Source organism: Python bivittatus, unplaced genomic scaffold (assembly GCF_059951505.1).
Source record: "Python bivittatus isolate LINGU-HERP-01145 unplaced genomic scaffold, Pbiv_v1 ctg000350_np1212, whole genome shotgun sequence".
NCBI classification, from domain to species: domain Eukaryota; kingdom Metazoa; phylum Chordata; class Lepidosauria; order Squamata; family Pythonidae; genus Python; species Python bivittatus.
Genome location: NW_028277074.1, coordinates 32,392,182 through 32,418,549, shown reverse-complemented (window position 1 = coordinate 32,418,549; position 26,368 = coordinate 32,392,182). Strand labels below are relative to the sequence as shown.

Sequence of the window (26,368 nt, the reverse complement as noted above, 5' to 3'; positions counted from 1 at the left end):
ATTTTCATAAACATTGCTGAATGGTATATCAGACAGGATCTCCTCTGCATGGTCAGCTCTTGCTTCCACCTCTTCCTCCTGGGCTGTGGTTGAGCATCTTGTACCAGATATAGACAAGGATTTGTTGTTTAGTGAGCTGTTGGAGGAGTTAACCTAACACCTTATTAAAGAGATTCCATCTATTGGTTGCTCTCATCTGCCGAGGCCATGTGTGTGTGTATTTATTTGTTTGTTGTTTGTTTGTTTGTTTGGTGGAAAAGGCCAATAACATTATTAGGGGCTTTCCTTTAACTGTTGTCTTCTACTCCCATATTATCTGCCATTAACTTCAATGAATTCAAATTACCCAGGAAGAGGTTGTTATGGTTACTGCTTCTTTTTCCTTTACAATCTATCCCTCTGATCCTTCCCTTGTTCCTGTACAACTCCCTTTCTTGATCCATCTGATAAATTGCTCTCCTTCCAATAGATTTCCAGATTCCCCTAATGATGCTCTCCTTCCTTCATTGTCAAAGAAACGTTCCCTGATCCCTTATTATGTCCTAATTATTGGCCTGTATCACTCTTTCCATTCTTTGTTCTTCTTCAAAGTCCTGGAGAACTGCCAGACCACCTTTTCGACTTTAACTTCAGTGACACGTTTCAATCAGGTTTTGGGGCAGATCATCCCACAAAGGTGGCACCACCTTGTGTCCTGACTTATATCTAGGTGGCCAAGACACTATGATGGTTATCTGTGCTGCTGCTGCTGGACTTGATACTTTGGATTATAAGATACTCCTGTCTAGGCTGAGGTGTCTAGGCATCAGTAGTGAAGTTCTCTATTCGTTTCTTTTCTTTCTTTTTGAGTAGTTCTTTCTGTATTAGTTTGTGACTCCTTATTACAGGCCTTCCCCTTCTCAGTAGATGTTTCTTAGGAATAGTTTTAGGCTCTAAGGTTCCAATTTTAGTATATGTGCTGCCAAAGCAAGCACACCTTATGGTATTCTCTATATATATCCTTTCCCAGGATCAGTTGATTTCTTTCCTTGGTATTCAGTATTATATTTACACAGATGACATTAAGGCACATCAGTACTATGCTGAGCTTCTTGGTGGTATTTGAAAATTCATCTCATTGGATTTTGAAAATCCATCCAACTGATGTCTCAGCATGAATGAATGGATGATGGCATGCTGTCTTAGGTTAAATGTGGAAAAAAATGAGTTCTTGTTTTTTCATCCAGCTAGTCCTCTTCTTCTCTTTCCAATCACATTATCTGTTACCAGATTTATTCAAAACCCCCTATGATGTTTCCATAATATAATCTTGAGCATATACCCATCATTCTCAAGGAAAACATCAATCACTTTAAAATCCTGAACCTCTTTTATAAGGAACCAGAGAAACTATGAAATGAAATTTAATAAGCTGTTAAAGATGAATGGAAAAGGAGACTGCCAAAGAAATAGAAGAAAGCAAACTGAATGTCAGGACAAACAGGGGAAATTGCCAAGAAGAGAGGCCAAAAAAAAGAAAGACAAATATCTCAGGAAGAGACTTAACAAAGAATTGCAGAGAGCTCTTAGAAGAGACAAGCAGCAATATTACATCAATGGTAAAGACATCGAAGATGGAAACAGACATGAAAAAACAAGGAAAGTCTTCCAAAAGATGTCAAAACTCAAAGGAGGGATACAACCTTGAATTGATCTGCTGAAGGACCCCAATGCACAGAGAGGAACTGATTCAAAGAAGATAACAAAGATGGAAGGCGTATACTGAAATTCTGAACAATAAAAATGTCAACATCCAAGATACTTTAGAAGATATTACCTACTTACAAGAACCTCTAACACTAGAAGATATGTTAAATCAGCATTCTGGTCATTATCAAGCCAGAAGGCTACAGGAATTGATGGAATATGTACAGAAATATGGCATGCAACAAAAGAAGAATCAGTCATGGATCTAACCAAACCAGATTTCCAGCAAATTTGGAGAATGATCCAATGGCCAGCAGACTGAAAGTTAGTCTACATATCAATATCAAAGAAAGAGATATAACAGTGTGCGCAAACTATCATCCAATATCCTTAATTCCACACATTAGTAAAATAATGTTTAGAATCATCCAATGCAGATTAGAACCCTACACAGAAGGCAGATGCCAGATGTTCAAGATGGTTTTAGAAAAGGCCAAGGAACAAGAGAGATTATTACTGAAGCATGCTGGATAACCAAGAAAGCCAAAGAATACTAAAAAGAAGTCAATATAGATTTTATTGATTATAGAAGGCCTTTGATTATGTTTCTATTACTTAGAAAAATGAGTTTCAGATATCTCATTACCCTCATGCAAAACCGATACACAAGGTAGAAAGCCACAGACTAGATGGAACATGGTAAAACAGACTGGCTCCAGGTTGGCAAAGGAGTAAGACAATATTGTATATTCTCCCCTTATTTATTCAACCTATATATTTATATATATTGAGGGAAACTGTATTGATAGAAGATGAGTGTATTTTTAAAATTGGAGGAAGAAACATCAATAATCTGACCTATGCAGATAACATTGCTCTGATAGCTGAAATAGTCTTTAATACTCTAATGATGTTATTGAAGTATTAGTTATATGCCCACTTGAAAGATGTCCTCCTGCTTCTGGTTCTCATTATTACTACAGTCTTTTGTTTTATTTCATTATTAAAGTGCTCATATATAAGCAAACTATTTATACTGAAAAAGCAGAAGCTACTCAGAAACTTTTAACAATTAAGTCATAATAAACATAAACTGTCCCAATTGTACAGGCTGCTAATTAGACAAAAATCTAATTAATCTTTACAATAAATGCCTAACGATAAAGCAGGCATTAGGTTTTTCACTGAAACCTGTCTTGGGCAGTATTAGAATCATCATCCCTGAACTATACCCCATAACATCAGAGCTGACAGTGAAGAATAACTCTGAAGTTTTACTGAGAACACTACCTATGAGGTACAGAATTTGATGACATTTGTGATTATAAAAGCAGGAATAGAATGGGTTAAGATATTTGATAATGATAAAGACAGATGACATGATATTCCCATAGTTATTACTTGTGGTTTAGGCAAATGTGGAGGTTGTTTGGAATGGTTTATATTGTGGATGGTATTACTCTATTATCTGAGACTATGCTATTTGTTTTCTACTGTTATTGCAGGGCTTTTAACATTCTGTTAAGAAATTTACCAGTGAGGACTGGTCTGAACTATTGATATTAAATTAACATAGGTGCCGTTTCATGATCAACTATGCAAATCAAGGATTGTGGCTGAGATTCTAAAACAGCTTTCCCTGACCTGGCAACCTCCAGGTGGCTGAGACTACAATTTGCCATGTTGATTAGGAATTGTGGTCTAATAGCTTGGGGTTGTCAGACTGGAGAAGACTGATCTTAAAGAGATATCCTAAACAGCCCACACCTTGTGGCTTTTTTTTTTCTTTGCATGCCAGACTATATATTAAATATACAGACAGTCCCCTATTTACGAACTTTTGAGTTGTGAACTTTTGTTGATACAGACAAGATGGACCCAGAAGTCAGAAGAAGGTGGGAAAGGATTAGTTTCCAGCCCACCAGAAGGTTGGAGGTTTGCATTGGAGTTGGAGTGTCTGGAAAGGGTTAGTTTACATGGTGCACCCCATCGCCAGGTGAGGCAGGAGTGACTCTCTGGGTAAAGGGATGAGCTGGTGGGGCGTGGCGTGCTCCGTCGCTGGGTGAGGCAGGAGAGCACAATGCGTAAACAAATTCTTTCCGGGAACTCCAGTGCAAACCTCAAACATCTCTTACGCAGCGTGCTGGAAATTAACCCTTTCCTGCCTTCCAGGAGGTTGGAGGTTTACATTGGAGTTGGAGTTTACAGCATGTGTTGAGAGGCTGTAAACTCCTAAAGGGCCAGTAGTTTCCAACGTGAGCTGCAGAGCACTTGTCCCTCTGCTTCCTCCAGGTCCACTGCCACCCTGAACAGCACCTCTTGCACAGCCACCACCTTTGCCCAGGGAGTCATCGCTGCCTCTTCTGCCTCGCCTGGCAACGGAATGCACCGTATCCCAGCTCATCCACTGCACTCTCCATGGTCTGTGGCTATTGCTCCTCGCAATAGCAGCAGAACTCAGGGCTCCTCTGCCCACACCCTGCCCTGCCTCCTGCTTCCTCCTCTTTTTTTTTTTTACTTTTTACTTTTACTTGGTTTACTTGGTCCAAACAAAACGGACGTACGAACAGCCTCTTGGAACGTAAGCTGTTTGTAAGTCGAGGACTGTCTGTATTCAAAGCATACTGATGCTTCTTGAACTTGTCCACATTATATACTTAACAGGACCTTGAGAGGAGCTAGCACGACATGGAAACAAGTAAAACCAGTCAGCTCTGGGATTGTTTGAGGCTAAATTGACTTTTGCTGGTCACTCATATCCTATGGAGGGGACTGGTGGGTAACCCTTTTTCCATGTTGCTTACACAGAGGCAAAGACACAGAGCAGTTCCACAAAAATGAGTCTGCCCCAGGTACTTGTGACCACATGGATGAGGAAGATGAAACATGGGGGGAAAAAACAGTTGAGTAAAGCTCCCTCAACATAATTCACGATGTTATCAATCCCAATTGGGCTACCAGGGATCCTTTTCTTTTCTTTTCTTTTCTTTTCTTTTCTCTTTTTTGAAATGGAAAAAAAAAGTGGCAGGAAGTTATAGTCTTCTAGCCATCTGTGTGGCAGCTGGGAGGCTGTGAGAGATAGCTGCTACTGGTTTCACCAGCACATTCAAACATGAACTGCTGTCAGTTAAGTGTGAATATTTTTCCTCAGTCTAGCAGTTCACTGGGTCAGGCTTACACCTTTGAGTTTCAATTCATTAACAAGCTGGTAAATAATCTTCAACTCCTACGTACATTCTTTTTATTTGTAAAATAAGAATTTGAATTAGAGATTTATTCCAATCAGGAACTATCTACATATTCTATTGATAACACAAAGAAAATTCGCTATAAAAAGTATATAAAAAACAGTGAAATTCCATTATGTACAAAATGGAAAAAGATCAGTGTTGACCTCTGGTTTGTTTAGAGACTATTTTCAGATTTGTTTGGTAAAAAAAAATCCGCAAAAATCTCTTTTTAGACATACAGACCAGCTACACACACACACACACACACACACACACACATGTATATACACTCTACTAAATAATAATTCTCCAATTATACAAAATTTTATACATTCTGAATATATTCCTTGAATGCATTTTACCCAGCATTTAGTATACCAAATGAAATAAATTACAGATATTCAGGTTCAGGTTATACATAATAAATAACTGCCACAGAAAGACTTCTCTTAAAAGAAATTGTTCTTCTCTGCTTTTTCTACTGTGGCATGAGCTTTTAAAGGCCACAGAAAGTAACATCAATGAGGCAACTACAGGATTATGTATATATTTTAATACAAAGGTTACTTAAAATGTTATGTGGTTGGCTAGCTATTCACTGATCTTATAAAGGACTTGAAACTGGGGACATGAGATGAAAGTTAATACACAATTCAGGATATATAAACAGGAAGAACTTTTTCACTCAATGCTTCCCCCCTCAAAAGGGAGATTAAGCAGCCTGATGGAGACTAGATCTCCTAACCATAAAGCTTACTTCTGGATCAGGGATACCTTGCCTTAAATATCAGCTGCTGAGAAACAAAGAAGGATATTACCCTTGTGAACTGATTACAGGCTTCCCCTGGGCATATGATTACCTACTATAAAAATGATGATGGACTATACAGATTTTGATCTGATTCTTCTTTTGGTTATGCCATATGTAAACAGAATGTAAGATTAAGAATAGGAAGTCCTGACTGACCCAAGGCAGAAAAGCAGGATATAAGTTATAAAAATCAATCAATAAAAATTGCTCTAGTGTTTAGGTTATCAATTCATTCCTTCATCTAAAAAGCAATTAAAAGATTTAAAAATCACTAAACTGTGGGAGTAGTCCTCTGGGAACTCATCTATCAGGGACTCTAAAGCTCTTATGGATATTATCATGGCATTAAGATCAGACCAAGTCAACTTGACTACATTTAAGCATCACAGTCCTTGGCAATAAAAATGGAGCAAAGGATATATCAATCCTTGCAACTGGCAGGCGATATAAAGCCAGTGGATAGGCTTTACTTGGCACTTGAAACCTAGCCTGCTCATGGTGCCAGCCTCAATGAAATTTCATTTGAATTTTCTTTGGATAACATACTGAATATCTGCCAGTAATGCCCTTTTGGATTCTACATACGGCAAACAGGCCAGACTTTGTGCAAAAGAATTAATGGACACAAGACTAATAACAAGGACCAAGCAATAGCAGGGCATTTTAACTTCTCAGGACATTCCATTACAGATCTCAGAGTAGCAGTTTTGGAACAAAGAAACTTTACCAACACGACTGAACAGGAGGCAGCTGAGCCTATACATCAGTACATCCTATATATCCTATACAACAGTACAAACCTATACATCAATAGGTTTCAGGCTTTCTCAGAAGGTCTGACCAAACACAATGGGTTTTTAACACATTACAACCATTACTTGATAAGGTACTTGTAATCTGTCCACCATGGTACCTCATTTGCATAACCACCCTGTCTCCCCCTCCCCTTCTCTCTCCACTTGTTCTAATTCTACATTAGTTAAGCCACTCTGTGCACCCAATGAAGGGACCTGTGGCTAATGAAAGCTTATGCCATATTAAAAAAATGTATTAGTCTTAAAAGACTATCAGATTCTTTTTGAAAAATCAATAGAACTGATAAAGCAAATACAGTATAGAACAGGAAAATGTAAATATTCCGAAACAGCAACAATAAAAATGTATTTCCAAGACCTAATAATTTAATAAACTTAGAATTCTAAAAATTAAAGCACAAAATAGAATCATATACTTTTACACAGATGTCATCATCATTAGCTTATTATTTTGACAGATCTGTTTCTCTGTCATTATGTAAAGCTATGCTGAACCAACTCAAGCACACTTATTCCAAATTTTAATTAGTTTTCCAAGATATATAAAGCCATTGACACATCTGTACAGTGTTTCTGAAACAACAATTTGAGATTCTATTACATTTGCGAATTCTATTAACTAGTCACCCATTTATAATAAATCTCAGCATTTTTTAAAAAGCATTTTATCAGGAACTCCCACTACTATGTGGCTATTGTAAGACATTCCTCATATTTTAACCACTGTTAATACTATTACTGAAGCTTCTATTTCTTATATTTGAATTTCCACTAGCTTTGTCAAACAAGCTACTTTCTATGTGCTCTGTGATATGATAACAAAGTCATCATAACTGAGACTTTCTGAAGACTATAGATGTATATAGAGTCCTTAACTACTCCAGTACATAAAACCCAAGGAACTGTTTGCATGTACAGAGAGCACCGGACCCAGTAAAAGCAGTTCTCCATAACCTTGGGCAGTTTCTGAACTGCTGGAAAACGTTAAAACCAGTATGTAATATGAATTAGTTCCTGGGCTAGGAAAAAACAAAGATTTTGGTTAGGCCACACAAATCGTTTCCATGATTTTGCAAAGCCATCACCCAAAGGCGTACAGACTAAAAACTGCCTCTTCAAGGGAAAAAAGAGGAAAAGGATGGGTGAAATACCAAGAACATTAAGTCAGAAGCTATGAAGTATGTCTATAGAAAAGTGCTTCTTGGAAAAATTTAAATATATGCAATGCAATATTCATTTTTATACCATCCTTTACAGTTCTAAATTCACTTTGCTATTTTAAGAACATACATTACAATATGTACATCTCAGTTTATTCTCAAGATTATAATTCTTGGTCTGTTTAATAAATGTAAAAGTATAAGTTAATTGGAAAATAATTATGTTTGTTAGCTGAATTTATTTTAAAGTAGTTTTAATTCTTATTGCAAGGGGCCCTATATGCTGCAGAACTCTTAAGAAACTTAGAATGTTTTGTTAATCTGAAAAGCTGGATAAATAAATGGAAGATAGATGAAAACAGGCACGTTAATAAAAAAGAGTTACATCTTTTGAAGTCTATGCAGGAGCAGATCCACTGACCTCTAGATAAAAAATCAGCAATAGCCAAGTCCACAAGCAAATACAGGTAGTCCTCGGGTTACAACCATTCATAATTGTAGTCATGACTGGTCCTCAAAGTTCCAGCCACTGCATCACCCCCACGGTCACATGATCAAAATTTGGGCACTTGGTGACCAGCGTGCATTTACGGCTGGTCACAACATCCCAGAGTCAAGTTCTCCTGCCTTGCACGAACTGTCTCTTCTTCAGCTCCTCCCCAGCCCTCTCCCCGCTCTTCTCTGCCCCTTTGGCCGCCCTGCACTCCATCACCTACTCCTGCTGCCCCTGTCGCCCCCATAATTAAAAAAAAAGAATGAATCTGTGTTGTTTGAGAACCCTTAACCCAGCTACCACTGACTGTGATATTTTTCCTAAACTACTCAAGTAAACTAATTTTATGTATTTAAAGCTATCATTCTCTACCTACAGTTAGAGTCTTAATTCTCAGTAATATTTAATTCTCAATAATACTTAGGCTTGAATATACTACTTCAATGGAACCACCAAAAAATCCCAGGATTGTCACCCACATAGGAAAGTTGAAAAGATCAGAAATATGTTCAGTAATTTCCCATACACAGAAACATTATCATTCTTACTAATGCTTTACTGGACAGATGTTATAAGAATAAATAAGGAATGAAAGATATGGGAGGCCAAAACATTTCATGATTTTAATCTGTGGAAATGAATATGATTTAATTGCTTCATTTTTAAGAAAATCAGGGCTTCCAAATGCATGTATTCCCCAGCTAAATAACATAAATGCAATAAAATTCTTATCTACCAAGATTTATGTATTACATTTCCTTTACTTGTTTCATAATTTCTGCATCTGGAATTATCTGTTTGCATGCACTTTTATATCCTGCTTTCTGCTGATGGTGTATCTAGTTCCTGTGCAGATGCTAGCACAGTACTAACTGGTGTTCCAGTCACTGCTTTGACCTGCTCACCAGGTCCTTTCAAATGGCTGTCTTGTCTTATTATACACAGAATTGGCCCTGTCATATCTCTGACAACACACTATCAGTAGACTGTTGGATTCTGTTTCCTGACCCTCCAATGTATGTATAAGAATGTCTCTATGTTTAATTATGACATCTTGGAAGCTCTCATATATATAGTATGCAAGGGAAAAAAAACTGGTTGATGAATTAGGAAAAACCTATAATCTTAACTCAGTCCTTTGGAAGAAATTTGCATGCAGTGGGATTTTGTCCACCTTCAATAAAGGAATTTTTGAATAGCAGCATATTCAGATTTATTCTGAATCATGCTGGATACATAGGGCTAAAAGACCTCTTACTAGTGGAAAATGTCTCAGTTACTGAATGCAAGGTAATACCTCCTTTCTCTCTTTTCCTCACATTCATATACTTTCAGGAGGAAGTTTGAAGTGCAAAATTTAGAAACATTTCAACAATAACATATTCACTGTCCCTTCTCCTTTGCCCTCTTATTCACTTCCGCAGAACATAAGCTTTCTTTCACATCTGTAACTGCATGCTGGCAGAAAGATATGCATTTCCTTCCACATTTTCTACAGTGACCATGCGGAAGTCAATAAGTGGTCTCTGTTACGAGTAAAACAAATACTGAAAACAATATTTCCAGGAGTAACTTGGGTTTACAGCTATGAAGTTATTATTTCACATAAAAGTAAATGTTACAAAATAGAAGAGCTAGTGTTGTCTTTAAGACAAATATCTTTCAAATGTTTGGGTTACAGCTCCCCAAAGATTGACTATTAACCATGCTGTCTGAAGTTTACAGAAGTTATACTGCAAAACTCCTAGAAGGTATTAGATTGCTTATCCTTATTGTAAGAAAAATGAAAACCCCTTTTTATAGTTTATGTTACAATACATTCTGCCAATACAATATTTTGTATGCATAAGTAACATTTCTTCTGTTCTTGAAGTGTTATGCTAAGGAACATCTGGACTTGTTTACTTATTCTGCATCTTTTATAATATCATAAAAAAGACAAACCAATAACCAAATGTTTCCCATTAAAGCATTATTCTTTATAAAAGCAAAATGTATTAGGGTTTTCAGTGCATCAGAAAAAAATGTGTGGTAAGCACTTAGTTATCAACATTATGAGGCTGAAAATCTGATTTTGAAGTCTATTTTTATTATAATGCTATTTCCACATTTGCAATGTAAAGAAACATTTGCCCAAGAAGTTTTAAGTATAAAGCGTCTTCATCCCACAAAATACATACTTCTGACATTACCCTCCTCATCTAGGGAAATGTGGAATAGTTACATTTTCACACAAACAAGATTAAGAAACAAATGGCTGGCTGATAGGCAAGGATAGATTGATTAATATCGTCTTACCACAGTCTGATACTCATCAAGTAAGAACACATATTTCTGTCACAAGTTTTCAGTTTAAAACACATAACTAAGGTTTTGGCACATGGAAAAAAATAACTCCAGTAAAAATAGAGACTTTCAGCTTAGAAACAGCCTGTCCATACACACATACGATTAAGTTTCTATCAGCATAGTTTTATACACGTGTCAGGATAACATCAAGTCTTTTGATCAACTCAGAAGCCAAAATATTCAAATGATTCTATTTAGGGATTTAAAACTATGCAGCCATTATAATTTTATGTCTATTATTCTGGTTCTTTCAATCAAACATTTTGCTTTCTTTCAATTACTATGACCTTGTTCCTATGGAAACTTATTTGAGAACAGCATTATAATAAAAAGATTTGGAAAAGTTAAATCAATATTAATGCTAGAAAAAGGAGTAACTATAAAATGAATGATGTTTATGACTTCTGAATACAAAATTTCATTGGCCAAATTATATTTAACAGAGTTAAAACTGGAGGCATTATATAGGCCTTCTCCATTTCAAGATGTTTCTTTCTATAAAAAATACACTTTAAACAAAATTAAAACTACAGCAGCATTATACTAATTAAACAAGCAACTACAAAGAAGCTAACAGGTTTTGTTTCCCTCATCAGGGCATAATTTTAAAAAGTCTAGAACCTGTTGGGGTCTGATGCCTGAAAAAAAATCTGCCTAGAAAGAATTATCTCAAAAAGGAAAAATAAATCCTTACTAAACCCAATATTCAATAAAGGAATAAGAGGAAATGTTGGGACCAAGATCATTTCAGAAGTGCCAGCTTTGGTCAGTGAAAAAGACTGGAAGGACAAGAGACATTACTGTCTTTTATAAATGAAAAGGAGATACCAGCTGGGCTCTCAATTACCAATCATTATCCCTATAAATGAGGCTCTTCTTCTTTTCTCATGAAGGAGGACTGAAGTGCTAGAATCCAGCCACTGATTTCAAGAGGAAAGTGAAATGACAAGATGGCTACAAGCCCATAATCCAAGATGGATCATCAAAACACTTGAAACACTCAAGGTTGTAGTGCTTTCGTCCATTTAATCCTTTTTTCATTAATATGAAACACTGTTACTAAATGGATACAGTGAAAGTTTATTAGGATAATTAAAAAAACCTTATTCCAATTGAAAACTTAAAACAAAAGAAAATAATGATTTGCCAAATTTTAAATAAAAGTTTTAGGTATTTTGAAGCTAAACTTAGCTCAGTTTGTCTGAAACTGCTTCTGTCTAGTTTCAACTAATGATTTAAGTATTCAAATGTTCCACAATTCAAAAATGTTTGCATTGTTTCCATAAAAGGTTTGCATCCAGTGTAAGAGTAAGTGGGATTATTAGTAACTAGCAACAAGCTCCCAAACAGAATGTAAGAAATTTTGTCTAATCCCTCAATGGTCAATCTGCAGCTTGCAGGACAGCTCCTAAAATTGTACTGCAACATTATTTGGCAAATTACCCAATTATGATGCTGTAATTTGAAAGAACCAATAGAATTTGCATGTTAAACCTCTTGTAGACTTTACTAAAGACATTCACTTTACTAAAAGAGAAAAAAAAAAAAAGGAGTGAAAATTTCAGCCCTTCAATTCGTAAGAATCTTTGTTATGTCACTCTTGGCCCTGGAGAGCCAAAAAAATAAAATCAAGCAAAAAAATGTAAAATGCAGCCTCTGGCAACAAAACAAGACATAAATATAAATTGTTTAGAAATAATTAAATATGAAACCATCATTATGATCAAAACAGTAATAAGCATAAAAATATTTCAAATCTAATTTAAGTACTGATGACTGAAAAACTAAAAAGAATATACTGATTAGAAAAACACCATCTACTCTGTAAATTCCACTGCTGACTAAAAGAAAAGTATGTACTTATTTTCACAAGTTGTATGAACTAGAAGTAATGTGGTAAATGTGTATTCTTTTTTAAATCAGGCTACAGGTATTCCATCATGAGGCAAACATCTCCTCTACCTTAGCTTTAGGCTATGAATTAAACACCAGTTATCTCTTCATGTCCTAATGCCTCACTGCAGATTTGTTAGATTGAGGCTTATCTGCAGTTCCCATTTTGGAGAACTACACAGTTGCCCCCAAACCAACTGCCTATTGTCTACTCTAATACCTTGAGGGATCCTCAGAACAGGTGCTGGAAAAGTCAGGCACTCCAAAGAATGCTAACTGACAACGTGTCCAAAATACCTTGCTGCCAAAGAAGCCTCAGCGCAAGACTCTGTGGATGAAGCTGCCTATGAGGCAGTGGTACAACTGTCTTCCATTGCTATCTGACTAAGGGTGCTTAAAGTAAACAGTATCAACAGAAGAAAATATATGTAGCTCAGGGTTGAATTGTGCAGTCCTTGGTGCTCTCCAGTCCTGCACTGATAAAGTTACCTACTGGGGTAATGAAACATGTGCAAGCAAACAACCAAGCTCAGAAAGCACCAAGGACTCCACTAAACAGTATCAAGCAAAAGCTTTGAGAGATATGATGGTGATGGCAGGACAGATATCTGCAGCTTCTGCTTCTGGCTCAACTGGAGGTTACTCATTTGGGAATGGCTGGCATGAACTGTTTCCTTTCACATTTAGGCAACCTAATTTTTTTTTTTTTATAAATGAAGATATTAAATTGCATGCTGCCTTTAGTTCATTCCTGAGCATGTGATTAACTCCTGTGTGTGAATATATCACAACAGTGGCTCCTAAAGCTCCATGCTGGGAGCAATGAATAGCAAACTAACTCTTTGTATTGTTCTCAGCCCGTATCTCCAGGCTTAATTTACACAATAGGTTCTCACTGAGAGTTAGGCTGCTACTTTGTCATTCAACTATAAGGTCTGTCAACCCCAAGTAGTTATCTGATTTTCTGGCTAGATCTCTGCTATTAGATACAGAACATCACTAGATTGGGAAAAGCAGTCTTCTTTAATAGATTATTGTTTACTTATCTCTACATTCATAAAACTATAAGGTTAGCGCTCTAAAGGAAGAGAACTCAGGGAAGTTTACCAAAAACATACAAGCAGGAAGCCAAGATAATCATTCTCAAATCATATATTCTGTAATAAATTCTTTTATGTTTTCAAGATGTAAGTAATGTTTGGGTTAAGTTCTGTATTTCTTGACTTTGGATGGGAATGTCCACAATGCCTCCTTTCATTTTTCCTAGAGCTAAGTTGAAAGGAGGGGACAAGAAAAACTGAGACATGCTGGTTCTTCTAGAATGGTTAAACTAAGTTTCCTTCTAGTCAACAACAGATATAATTTCAAATCTTAGAAAGTGCTTTCACATAACTTTTAATTAATAAAAAAGGCACTCTCTTTATATAAGTAAAGTATAGATAGATAGAACCTTAGACTGGAGGAAAATCCAGGAAGGAGGACATTGGGCCCATATAAATGATATAAGGGTTACTTAAGGTACATACAGGCTGGCTCTAGACATTTTGATGCCCTAGGCAAGGTCATATTTTGGTGCCCCCTATGATTTGGTTCATCTTCCGATTTTGTTAGAAATTCAAAAAGGTGCCCTCTTGTTTCTTTTTTTTTTTCTTCAGGATTTTGAGCTTTACACTTATGAGTTTCATCCCCAGACATTTTTTTTCTTGAACATTTTCACCCTATTTATTATATCTTATATTGTAATATATAATAAATATATTTATTATATATTTAACCCTCAAGTGGGCATGCTGGCTTACGGAGTGCGCCATTACTGCTTTTTGCTTTTTACTGTGTTTTTCAGAAGTCTTTTCAAGTTTGGTGCCCCTAAAATTTGGTGCCCTTAAGCCTGTGCCTACTTGGCCTTAGCCCAGAGTCTGGGTACATGGCTGGTAACGGACTCACTATGGGCATGGAAAAAAAAAACACACACAGCAGATGCTAGTAGAAATGAAGTAGAGTATATGTTGGAGCTGAAGGTTCAAAGTGTGGAATGATCATATATGTTATGGGTCTTGCAGAAAAACATAAGGCGAAGCTTAGTTTTCCATTCAAAGACTAACTGGGAACCTAAAGGACCTTAAACCAGAAGTTGCCCAGAAGTTGTGGGAAAAAATAGACTCAATGTTTACAAAATGGGTATCTCTGCCATAAGAATCAAATGCTCCCACTCCATTAACTTCAACTCTTACAATAGCCAAGCTAAACAATTACACAGTCCAAATTTTTTAGAATTCTCTGAGAGTTTGACTCAAATCTTATACATTTCCCACTTGACTACAGACTTAGCCCAACATTGTGACTAAGCCCAACTTTCAAAAGTCTGTCTGAGACATGCTATACAGTTGTGTGAAAAAGAAAGTACACCCTCTTTGAGTTCTATGGTTTTACATATCAGGACATAATAAAAATCACCTGGCCCTTAGCAGTTCTCAAAAGTAGGTAAATACAACCTCAGATGAACAACAACACATGACATATTACACCATATTATCATTTATTTTACAAAAAGAAAGCCAAAATGGAGAAGGCATGTGTGAAAAACTAAGTACACTCTTACTCCTTCCACAGGTATGAAGAGGCTAAGTAGCAGCCAGGTGCTGCTAATCAAATGCCCTTGATCAATTAATCATCAGCAAGTGTGACTACCTCTATAAAAGCTGAAGTTTTAGGAGTTTGCTGGTCTTGAGCATTGAGGTGTGTGTTAACACAATGCCAAAGAGTAACGACATCAGCAATGATCTTAGAGAAGCAATTGTTGTTGCCCATCAATCTGGGAAGGGTTATAAGGCCATTTCCAAACAATTTAAAATCCATCATTCTACAGTGAGGAGGATTATTCACAAGTGGAAAACTTTCAAGACAGTTGCCAATCTTCCCAGGAGCAGACGTCCCAGTAAATTCACCCCAAGGTCAGACCATGCAATGCTCACAGAAATTGCAAAAAATCCCAGAGTTACATCTCAGGCTCTACAGGCCTCAGTTAGCAGGTTAAATGCTAAAGTTCATGACAGTATAATTAGAAAAAGACTGAACAAGTATGGCTTGTTTGGAAGGGTTGCCAGGAGAAAGCCTCTTCTCTCTAAAAAGAACATGGCAGCACAGCTTAGGTTTGCAAAGTTGCATCTAAACAAATCACAAGACTTCTGGAACACCGTCCTTTGGACAGACAAGACCAAAGTGGAGATGTTTGGCCATAATGCATAGTGCCACATTTGGCGAAAACCAAACACAGCATATCAGCACAAACATCTCATACAACCGTCAAGCATGGTGGTGGAGGGGTGATGATTTGGGCTTGTTTTGCAGCCATAGGACCTGGGCACCTTGCAGTCATTGAGTCGACCATGAACTCCTCTGTATACCAAAGTATTCTAGAGTCAAATGTGAGGCCATCTGTCCGACAGCTAAAGCTTGGCCGACGTTGGGTCATGCAACAGGACAATGATCCCAAGCACACCAGCAAATCTACAACAGAATGGCTGAAAAAGAAAAGAACCAAGGTGTTGCAATGGCCCAGTCAAAGTCCAGACCTCAACCCAATTGAAATGCTGTGGTGGGACCTCAAGAGAGCTGTGTGTAAACAAATGCCCGCAAACCTCCATGAACTGAAGCAATGTTGTAAAGAAGAGTGGGCCAAAATTCCTCCACAATGATGTGAGAGATTGATAAAGTCATACAGAAAACAATTACTTCAAGTTATTGCTGCTAAAGGTGGTTCTACAAGCTATTGAATCATAAGGTGTACTTAGTTTTTCACACATGGCTTCTCCATTTTGGCTTTCTTTTTGTAAAATAAATGGCAACATGTATGTTATATGTCATGTGTTGTTGTTCATCTGAGGTTGTATTTACCTACTTTTGAGAACTGCTAAGGACCAGGTGATTTATATTATGTCCTGATATGTAAAACCATAGTACTCAAAGAGGGTATACTTTCTTTTTCACACAACTGTATATGCTACTATTCAATGTGATCACTACATACTATATCAAAATCCCTGCTGTCACATAACTTTCTCATTTACGAACATATCCACAGACAATTGTTATGAAATTTCTCTCCCTGTAAAAGTAACAGTCTAAAGAGCACTTTGCTGAAAAAATTCTAGCCCAAAGCTGGCTTTATCATGGGAAGTGACCGATCCCAATTTGTGGAGAGTAATATCTTTAGTTACACTGCATATCATGAAGAACCACCCAAACAAGAAAGGACAGAAGTCCAAAATAAAGCATGTAACAAAATAGTATTTGAAATACACTGAAAAATGCATACATGCAGCATTCCAATCAAAATGAAAAATAGGAATAATAAGTCCCCAAGGAAATGTGAATTTTGCCTTAATTGAGAAAAAACAAGCATTCATTGGTTCAGAAACAACTATTTCTCATGTTTCCCACGTTCATCTCTCCCTGGAGAGTTATGTACGACAGCTATGAATTTAAAAATTATTTAATATGCTAAGAAAATTATGGCAAATCAAATGAAGCTAAAAAGAGAATAGGAAACTTCAACAAGACTTTTAACTGTTTTCAAATGCATTATTAAAATACACTAAAATATGTTTAAATTTAAGAGAAAGCAGCAGTGAAATGATTTTATCAATGACACATATTAGTAAATTCACTGCTAATTCATGTCATTCTCACTACATTTTCCCATTGCCACACAACCTGTCTTTACAAGATAATAGAAATGGGAATGTTCATGCAATGAAGAGTTAATTTGAAATTCAGCATTTAAAAAAAGTTAAGATTTCCAGAGAAACAGCTATGTCAGTTTACAACAAAAACCAGCACCCTATGATTCTCCTAGGACTATCAGATTTAATATGACATGCCTATGGAATCCCCAATGTAAGTGGTAGGAAACAGGGCACTGTCTGTTTCTAGTAAGCTGGTGTTTTGATTGGCCACTATTTTGTGAAAGGGCAAACTTGTGGAAGCCACTGAAAATACTCTTGAGATAAACTAATGAAGAAGGATATAGCCCTTGAAAGTGTTTACCTTGCTGGATTTGATACTCATTTTTTATGACACAAGATAAGCAACTTTTTATTTGGTCTTCAAATTTTATCTTCTCTATACATATTGAAGAAACAAAGCAAGTATGTCTTACTGTATTTATACTACAATTGAAAGCAATAATACTACAGAACCATTTAGATTTCTGGAATCACCTTCACTCCTCTAAGAAATATTCTCAGGAAACCTAGACCCTCTGTAATTTTCAAGAAAGGATAAGGATATCAAAATATAACATAAACCTAAGCAAATACAGGATACACTGAAGTTATACGGTTGTATTCCCATGTACAGAGGGAATTGTACTTTTTTCTAAGACAATACAAGCAGGAAAATTATAAAAATCTAAGAACTGTAACAAGTTGGGAGCATTCTCTCTACCTATTCAAGAATAATAGTTGCTATTTCTGTGTCTATCAGAATCCACCCTGCCATATATAACTCATCAAAACAGAATTCTCTGCACTCTTAAATAAATAAAAAAAAGAACTACTTTTGTATGGCTTGTTAGCTGTAAAAAAGGAAAGCTGCTGTCCAAATTATTATATTAAGCCACAATGTAATTGGTTTGTTTCTGAAATGTGTGATCTTGTCAAAAGACTTGATTTAGGGATTAGTATTATATATCACATTATACTTGAACAAAACATAATTAAGCACAAAGCGTGAAATCAGTTAATACCTACAGTGCAGTTTCCTTTAACATGTTATTTCTTGAATTCTTAGAAGCATTTTATTTTTTAAGATACCATATAACTTTATTTTGTTTGCTAGCAGTTTGTAAATACACTCCCTTGCCTCAATACTGTTGCAACTCAGTAGTTGCTTAGTTTCTGATTCCCTCATGTACTTTCCAAACACTAAATACTGTAAGCCTGATTACTGTAAGCAGATGAACACTGAGGCCCATTAAATTGGACATAAATGCAAATGATATGTTTGCGAATACAACAAAAGGTACCCTAATCCTGGTCACAAAGACTAACTTTATTTTGTTTCTAGCAGTTTCTTTCTTACAACTTTTCTTCCTGAACTGTGGAAAAATCTAGATGCTAGCATTTCATTTCTACATTTCCTAAGACTTAATAAACAAGCAATCTTCATATGCCAGGCAAAGGCACCAGTTATCAATAGTAAGTATATTTGTGTAGAGAGATATATAAATGCTGTGCCCTACAACAGCATTCATCACTATGATGCCTATCAGATGAGTTGGGATAGTAACCATGAGAATTTCCACCCAATGCCCAACCCATCTGGAGAGTATCAGCTTGGGGAAGAATATCCTACATACTGAGTAACTATCACTCTTAGGCAGTAATACCAGACGTAGCTTAATGTACCCTTAAGAAGCTTTATAATTAAATATGGCAGTAACTATGCAATTTGAATTATGTACAATTAAACTGTTTAATGTTCTATTTATTTCATATATTCCTCTACTCATTTTGTTACGCTTGTTTTTTATGCAAACAGAAAATCCGTATGTGAAAGAAATGCTATTGTGCTCTTTAAGCCAAAAGAAGAATTGAGTCTGAGATATACCTCTTCAATTTCTGCTAAAGAACAAGACAAATATCTTTAGGCATTATGCAGTTCTATTCAAAGGATATTACTTAGGTTTTATTACATATATGGAGAGATGAATTCTTCTTTCATATATTTTGTATGTTAAAATGGTCCTAGGATTTAAAAAAATAACTTGCAGCATATTACTTGCACCGTCAAAAAGTTTATTTTATTATGTACCAATGATCAAAACCATTAGAGATCCTACAACTTATACAACATATAGTTGGTCAAAAATATACCAAGCAAGTCTAAGAGTCTACACTTCAAACCATCTGGAGCAGGACAAATATCCAGATGAAGAAAAAAAAAATACAGTGAATGTAGCTTCTTTCAAACATTACAGTCCACAACTATATCAGATATATGGTTGCATTTACAAATTAAAGTCAGCAGAATTTTGCCACTATCATCTCCTGCTTTATGTACCATCACAGTATTGTACTCTCTCAGCTATTACATATACACTAATTTAGTAGAAGTAAACAAAGATTAGCAATGCAACTATCACAAAAATATGTTCCTTGGCCTTATGACACCATAGCATAACATTTGTACTTCCCAGAAGATTAATGTTCTTAATTTTTATACTAAATCTCTTGCTTTGCTTAGCATGAACTCACTAAAAGGAAATTATCTGGTCAAATTAAGCTCCACATAGTATTTTCTTCCTCTTTTGATTTCTCATATTTTTAAGAAAAATAAAGTAAACCTGACAGATCCATTCTGAGCTTTTCCTCTATTATCAAAATTAAGAACATGAATAAAGCACAGAAGCTACTATTTGTTAGCTTTACTTTACAAAATGGTTATTTATAGAATCTGGTAATTTACCACAATTTAGTAACTGATTTATGTTCACATGTCTGTATTATGTCTAAAATGCAATATTTTAAATATGTATCTTACAAAGAAACTGCCTGCAACTGCTGTATATCACTGTGCTTTCTGTAAAATAGTTAAAAATATCTACACATATGTGATTGTGTTCTGTTCTTTTTTTATTTTAAGATCTTTTTATGCTCAACAAATTTCCACCTTCAATTTGGTAAAAAGTCATTTATTTATTTGTATACTGCCACAACTGAACCTGACTCACAATAGTTTATATCAATTAATACAAATGAAACATTGGAGTAAATAAATAAGAGCAACAAAGGTCATTATAAAAATATCACCAAAAAAAAAAAATCAGCAGTGATGATAACCAAAACAACAATAGTGTCACCTCATTTTTCATAAAGCTTCTGAAACAATTCCAGAAAGCTAACAATGTGGGGATAAATCTGATCTACAAAGTGAATTTGTTAGATGTATATCTTGTCTTTTTGTTCAGGAATTCAAGGTGATGTGCTTAGTAGTCCTTCCTATTTTTACTTACAACAACACTGTGATGTAGGTTAGGCTGAAAGAGAGAGTGATGGACCCAAGTACCCTGTGAACTTCCATGGCGAAGGGCAGACTAGAATCTGGATGCCAATGGTGACAATCAAACTCCTTAACTGCTACAACACCAAAGTTTCACCCAAGAATTCTCAAACTAATTTATCCACTTGCAAGTAATTGCAGAACTGTCTCAAATATGCATTAATTACTTGATGTCTGTGTTCATGAATAAACCATTAGAGAATATTCAACTTATCAAACAAAATTCTACTCTATGAAATGATCCACACCTTCATCTGTCAGTCATGCAGTGCTGTACAAACATAAATCATTAACAAAACCAAATTACTCCTTTCCTTCAATTCAAAATTAAATTTCTAACAAATATTAATGCATACCTAAATATTCAACTTCAGCTAAATTTTCAATTTACCTAATACCTCTTAATGATACCTTCTGACCATAGTTATTAATGGAGAAATGAGAAGATTGTTTCCTCAACAAATTATATAGTAGCTAAAGAATAATAAATGTACATTTTGGGCACTAGCAGACCATTCTACCACATTTTGATGCCATTTGTTTTATATACTTGTGTCCAACTTTGTTTGCAATAGAAGCATGTTCAGTGTTAAAACCAGTGAATAATCATGCATGATCTGATTTATTTAGAAAATTACTATATAATTTTTCAGCAGATACAGGGATGCACAATAGAAACATTAAAACAGCATAAAAACAAAGCTAAATTAAAATAACTAGGTATAAACATTTTTAGAAAAGGCACAGCAGAAAACCTATTACAGAAATAGAAAACCACAAAAGAAAGCTGAAAAGGAAATTGTCTCTGATTCTTACAATATCATAAAAGGTAACTAAAGCATATGTTCAATTGGAAGCATGCCAAAGCTCATTAGTAACAACTTATTTGTTTCTTCTCTGGGTCTTTGAAGAAGCTGAAATCTGAAGCAGTGTTCGTCAGGCTGATCTTAAACTTTAGGGAAGATCATATGGAAGCTGATATACAGCAGGAAGGAGAAGGCAATTGAAATGAAGAAAAACAGCAAAGCAAATTAAAAGTGTATAAGCCACAGTCCTCATAGAAAGTTATGTCCATCTCCCTGTTAATAATTATTTCAGACTTCCAAATTGCCTTTTACGTTGTCTACTCTTATATTAATTTAAATAAATATTTTGGCTGCTAATATTGCAAACCTGTATCTCAACAAGATAATGTAAGTCGGTGACACAAGACAATTAACAGTTTTCACTTTGTACTCACTCTTACAAAGTTGTCAGGGAACAAACCTCTTCTGCCTTTGAGCTGTCCTTCCCACCAGCCTCCATCCTCTTTTCTGATGTTGGTGATAATGTCACCTACAGTGATTGTCAGCTCATCATCATGTTGAGCTTTGTAGTCAAACTCCACTATCGCCTCCACTAGAAGGAAAAACATAATGATATAGTACAAAATTAGGGGGGAAAATCCAGAAAGAATTCTGTAATTTTAGAGGATTAAAAATGCATGAATTAAAAAAAAAATTCAATCAGCAGCATTTAAGAAACTACCAAGCTGTCCAAAAGATAACGAGGCAAAGTAAAATAAATACGTTTTGCTAAAACCTAGGGTTGCAAATAAATGTATGTATGTACAGTATATGACAAACAAATATGTTTCTAAAAAAACAGCAGGGACTGGTGGGTCTGAAAGGAGGAAGTTGCACCAGGCAACCTACCTAAAGTTAGTTTTCTCTCCATTCCCTTTGAAAGTCCCTAAGGATACTTAACTGAAGTATGACATTTACTAGATAGTTGTGAAGAATGGTAGAGTTCACTCACCTGTTCTACCCTTAGAGAATCTAGTATGATAGCACCCAATCCTTCTGGCTGAAGGAAAGATACTATTTTTTAGATTCATTAAACTAAAGGATAATGTTTGTTTTGGCTCAGAAGGATTGCACAGTACCACACTTGTTTCTGTGGCAATGGAAAAGATGTTTTGTTCTCACAACTCCTTATAACATTGCTCCAAAAGAGCATCCTGAAGTAATGCCAGTTAACTTTAAAACTGCAATTTTAAAGAAGATCAGGCAATGCTTCTGATCTGTGCAAAAATATAAAAGTACTTCCTTCAGTGAACACTTGTTTGTTGCACAGCAGGAACTCAATACACAGATCAAGAATGTTAACTTTCATAAAACAAAGACTATCTACTCCAAACACTGGCCAATACAGTAAATCTACTATTATAGCACCCTTCATTGTGACTACCTAGCACCTGTTTCCAAATTTTCCAAAGCAATCTGTTGCACTGCCTCAGTTTTCATAATGTTCCAGTTTAAATGTCTATTTTGAATGGCAATCATACAATATTTTAATAGTCTCTTCTCTAGGCTAACATATCCAACTCATTCAACCATTCCTCAGAGGATATGGTCTACAGGCCCTTTATCTTTTTGTTAGCAACCTCTATATATGCTCCAGCTCATCACTTCAGTGCTCTGAACTGCATGCAATAAACATGGTGAAGTCAACGGAAGCAGAATAAAGCAGATCCCAGGCTTTTAGCTGCCACATATCAACATTAGCTTCATGTTTACTAGGGCTGGGCAAATCTTTCAAAAGAGGAGGTTTGGAATGCACCAGAGTTCTGTATTACAAAGCACTGCTTGGGAACAATTTACATAGCCTTTGCTGTGCGATCTAGACATTATAGAAGGAGAGCCCTGTTAGTCTACGGTGGCTAAAAATCAGGAGAAGTCTGATAGCACTTTTACCAAGTTAACAAATTTTATCAAAAGGCATAAGCTTTTGTGAGCTGCAGCTCATTTTATCAGATGCAAAATCTACTAAATTCACCCTTGACCCTTCTTGCCTATACTGCTGTCAAATCAGTACTATCAAACTCATGTTGTATATATGTAACTGATTTTTATCAAAACACCAGAGTTTGTATTTATCTCTGTTGAAAAATCATTGGGTATAGTCCAGCACTCTATTTTGCCATCTCAATCTTATTGAAGCAGCTGTCATCTATAAACTGAATAAGCAATTTCTACTTCTTCCCTTTAGGAAAGCAAGTTTGGTGCACCGAGCTAGAAACCAGGAGACTATCAGTTCTAATCCCACCTTATGCACGAAGCCAGGTGGGTGACTTTAGGCCAGTCACTCTCTCTCAGCCCTGCGAAGAAGGCAATGTTGCCAAGAATACTGCAGGGAGTAGTCAGGCAGTTGCCATGTGTCAAGACTGACTTGAACATACACACACACACAAACCTTTATCTAAATCAATTATTATGATGTAGATCATCATCAGGACGTGGACATAACCATGCAAACTGCTCTTTTCTCCAGTAGTTACTAATAAACATTATAAGGGTGTGGTTCATCAAACAGAGGAAGCCTAGCACAACATTACAGAAGTAAGAAGGAAATTCTGGTAATTTGTCTTATTTTAGCCTGTCCGTGTATATCACAGCATATTTGTAATGGTATTTGGGAAACACCTTGGGAGACTGGGCAAAGAGACGCTGCTAAGGGAATGGGCAGATAAGGGACAGCATATCCCGCAGCTGGATAGAGGGAGGGGGAAGAGGCTCAGAAGGGACCCTCCCTAGTTTCTTGGGGTGTAAAGGAGATGGGGGGAGAATTGTACTTTTAGACTTGCAAGATTCTGTTAATGTAGCCTTATAAGTAGAATTAGCTCATCTGGTCATGTTTCCTGTCTGGTCTACCTAGTAAGGCTGATAATATTAGACTTTTTGGTGTTTAAATATGGGCCTGCTCATCAGAACACAACTTCATAGGAATAAGAATGAATTTTTAGCAACTTATCTTGTTTCAGCCTGTGTATATCAGTGCATATTAGACTTCTTGGTGTTTAAATATGGACCTATATTTTAACGTATTAGTTAAAATCCCAATCTTTCCCCACCTTAGCTCAAACTATAATATTGCTATACTGTTTATAGAAGTGTTTTCCTATCAATATTTTTCTCTCTCTCTTCATTATTACTTTACTGTAAAATATACATATGGACTATTTCTCTGACTCTCTTGGACTAAAGTCTTCTTGAATACACATTGTGTCAGTACACTTACTTATTTAAAGAGCAAGTCAAGAAATGGCAACAAGCTCCAATTTTCAGTGCAAATATCTATTCAATCGGTTACCACAGGAACTATCAGGAAAACGGACTTCTGGGGGAGTAATGGCGGATTGAAGATGGCTCCATTTTTGTGGATCTGAAGACCACAATGATTAAGAGGAGCCAGTGAAAAGTCCAGCTCTTCGGAACATCTCCACACAAAGGAGATGACCGGATCACCCACAAATATTCCTTACAGAGGCTCTCTGTGAAGAGATTGCAATTTAGCCATCTCCAGCAGGTTGAGCGCTCTGGGAGTCGCGGGAAACATCGAGCCCAAGCCACAGTTAGGAGCCTCTAAAGAGCCACTAGATTTGCTTTCACTTCCTCTTTTAATTAACATCGGAAATTACTTATTAGCAATTTACTTTGAAATTAAAAACCTTTTGAAAGGCAAGTTGCTGCACACCAGGAGAATTTCCTTCTATCCTGGGAAAAAGAAGGTTTAAGTAACTTTAAAGATTAAAAAGAAAAAATTTAAATTTTGGAAAGCAGTGAAAGGGAGTGTTGGCTGTGGACAGTTAAGGGGCCAGATGGATTTGAAATAATATTTTTTTATGTTCTGTTTTAAATTTTATAAAAATACAGCAGATGATTTTGGAATTAACTGTAAAACGTTGTGGGAAAGTTTTGGCTGTAAAAATAAAAGATAAGACTGGGCTTTGAAGGTTAATTGGAGAGAACCAGAGCACAATTAAAAGAAAAGATACCGTATTTTTCCGACTATAAGATGATACTTTTTTCTAAAATCCTTACCCTGAAAACTGAACGGCGTCTTATTCAAGGAAGTCACCCGAGAATCGCGCAGTTGCAAAACTGCCCATACTTTGTTTCTGCAGAGAGGCTTCCTCCTATTGCTAGCCTCCAATCACGAGTGAAATAGCTTGTCTCCCAAACAGACTTCCTCCAATCACGAGCCTGATGTAACTGACGCCAGCTGATGCTGAACAAACCAATTAGAGGAAGGCTGATTGCAGAGACAAGCTATCGGCAGTTTCACTCGTGCTTGAATGTAATCAGTTATGCAAAAGAGCCTGGAAATAGAGCTGCAGAGCGACGGTTTGGACCTCCTCCCACCGAGTGTATCAGGTAAATGTTAACTAATTACTAAATAAAAATGTGTTCTGCACTATCTTTAAAATATTGATTTCTTAATTTTGGGTTGGAAAAGTGGGGGTCGTCTTGTACATGGGGGCGTCTTATTGTCGGAAAAATATGGTACTTTCTAATATAATGGAGGAACATTGTTTTACCACAGAAGAATTTAAATCTGTCTGGGAATAATGTGTTCAGGACTTATTTTTAAAATTGGATCTAACAGAGGTAATAGAAGAAGAAAAGATTCTACTGAATAAAACAGAAACCGAGGATGATTTGAACAGGGATTTGAAAATGGACTGAAAAGAATTGCCAGACTGTAAAAGAGATATAGAAGATATGGAAAAAGATGTTGTGAATTTGAAAATGGACTTTAAAATATTTGACTACAATAGTGACATAGAGAAAGAAGTTGTAATGGATATACAAACTATGCTGGCTGATGTTTTAAGAGTTAAAAGGGATATCCTGATTATAAATCAGAAGAGTGACTGGAGAGTTATCTTATTTTGGATCCACAGAAGGGAAGTACTAAATCTCTGAAGTTGCTACTGAAAACTGACAGGGAGAAAATGATAAGAAATCACTATGTGGGACTGTATTTGAAGAAGCAACTGAAAATTAAGCCTCTTAACGAGAAGAAAAAGGAGTTCAAAGTGGGCTTAC

The 26,368-nt window shown here is 36.1% G+C and overlaps 1 protein-coding gene across 3 annotated transcripts in view; it reads right to left on the bottom strand.

The window, feature by feature from the left end:
- SH3KBP1 (SH3 domain containing kinase binding protein 1) overlaps window positions 1–26,368 on the bottom strand; it is a 136,154-nt gene that overhangs the window by 94,260 nt on the left and 15,526 nt on the right. For 2 of the 3 annotated variants that reach the window (XM_088144857.1, XM_088144858.1), the window contains exon 2: window positions 21,739–21,896. In XM_088144857.1, the coding sequence (XP_088000983.1) occupies window positions 21,739–21,896 (158 nt within the window). The remainder of the gene's footprint in view (window positions 1–21,738; window positions 21,897–26,368) is intronic. The other variant, XM_088144859.1, reaches the window with a different exon arrangement.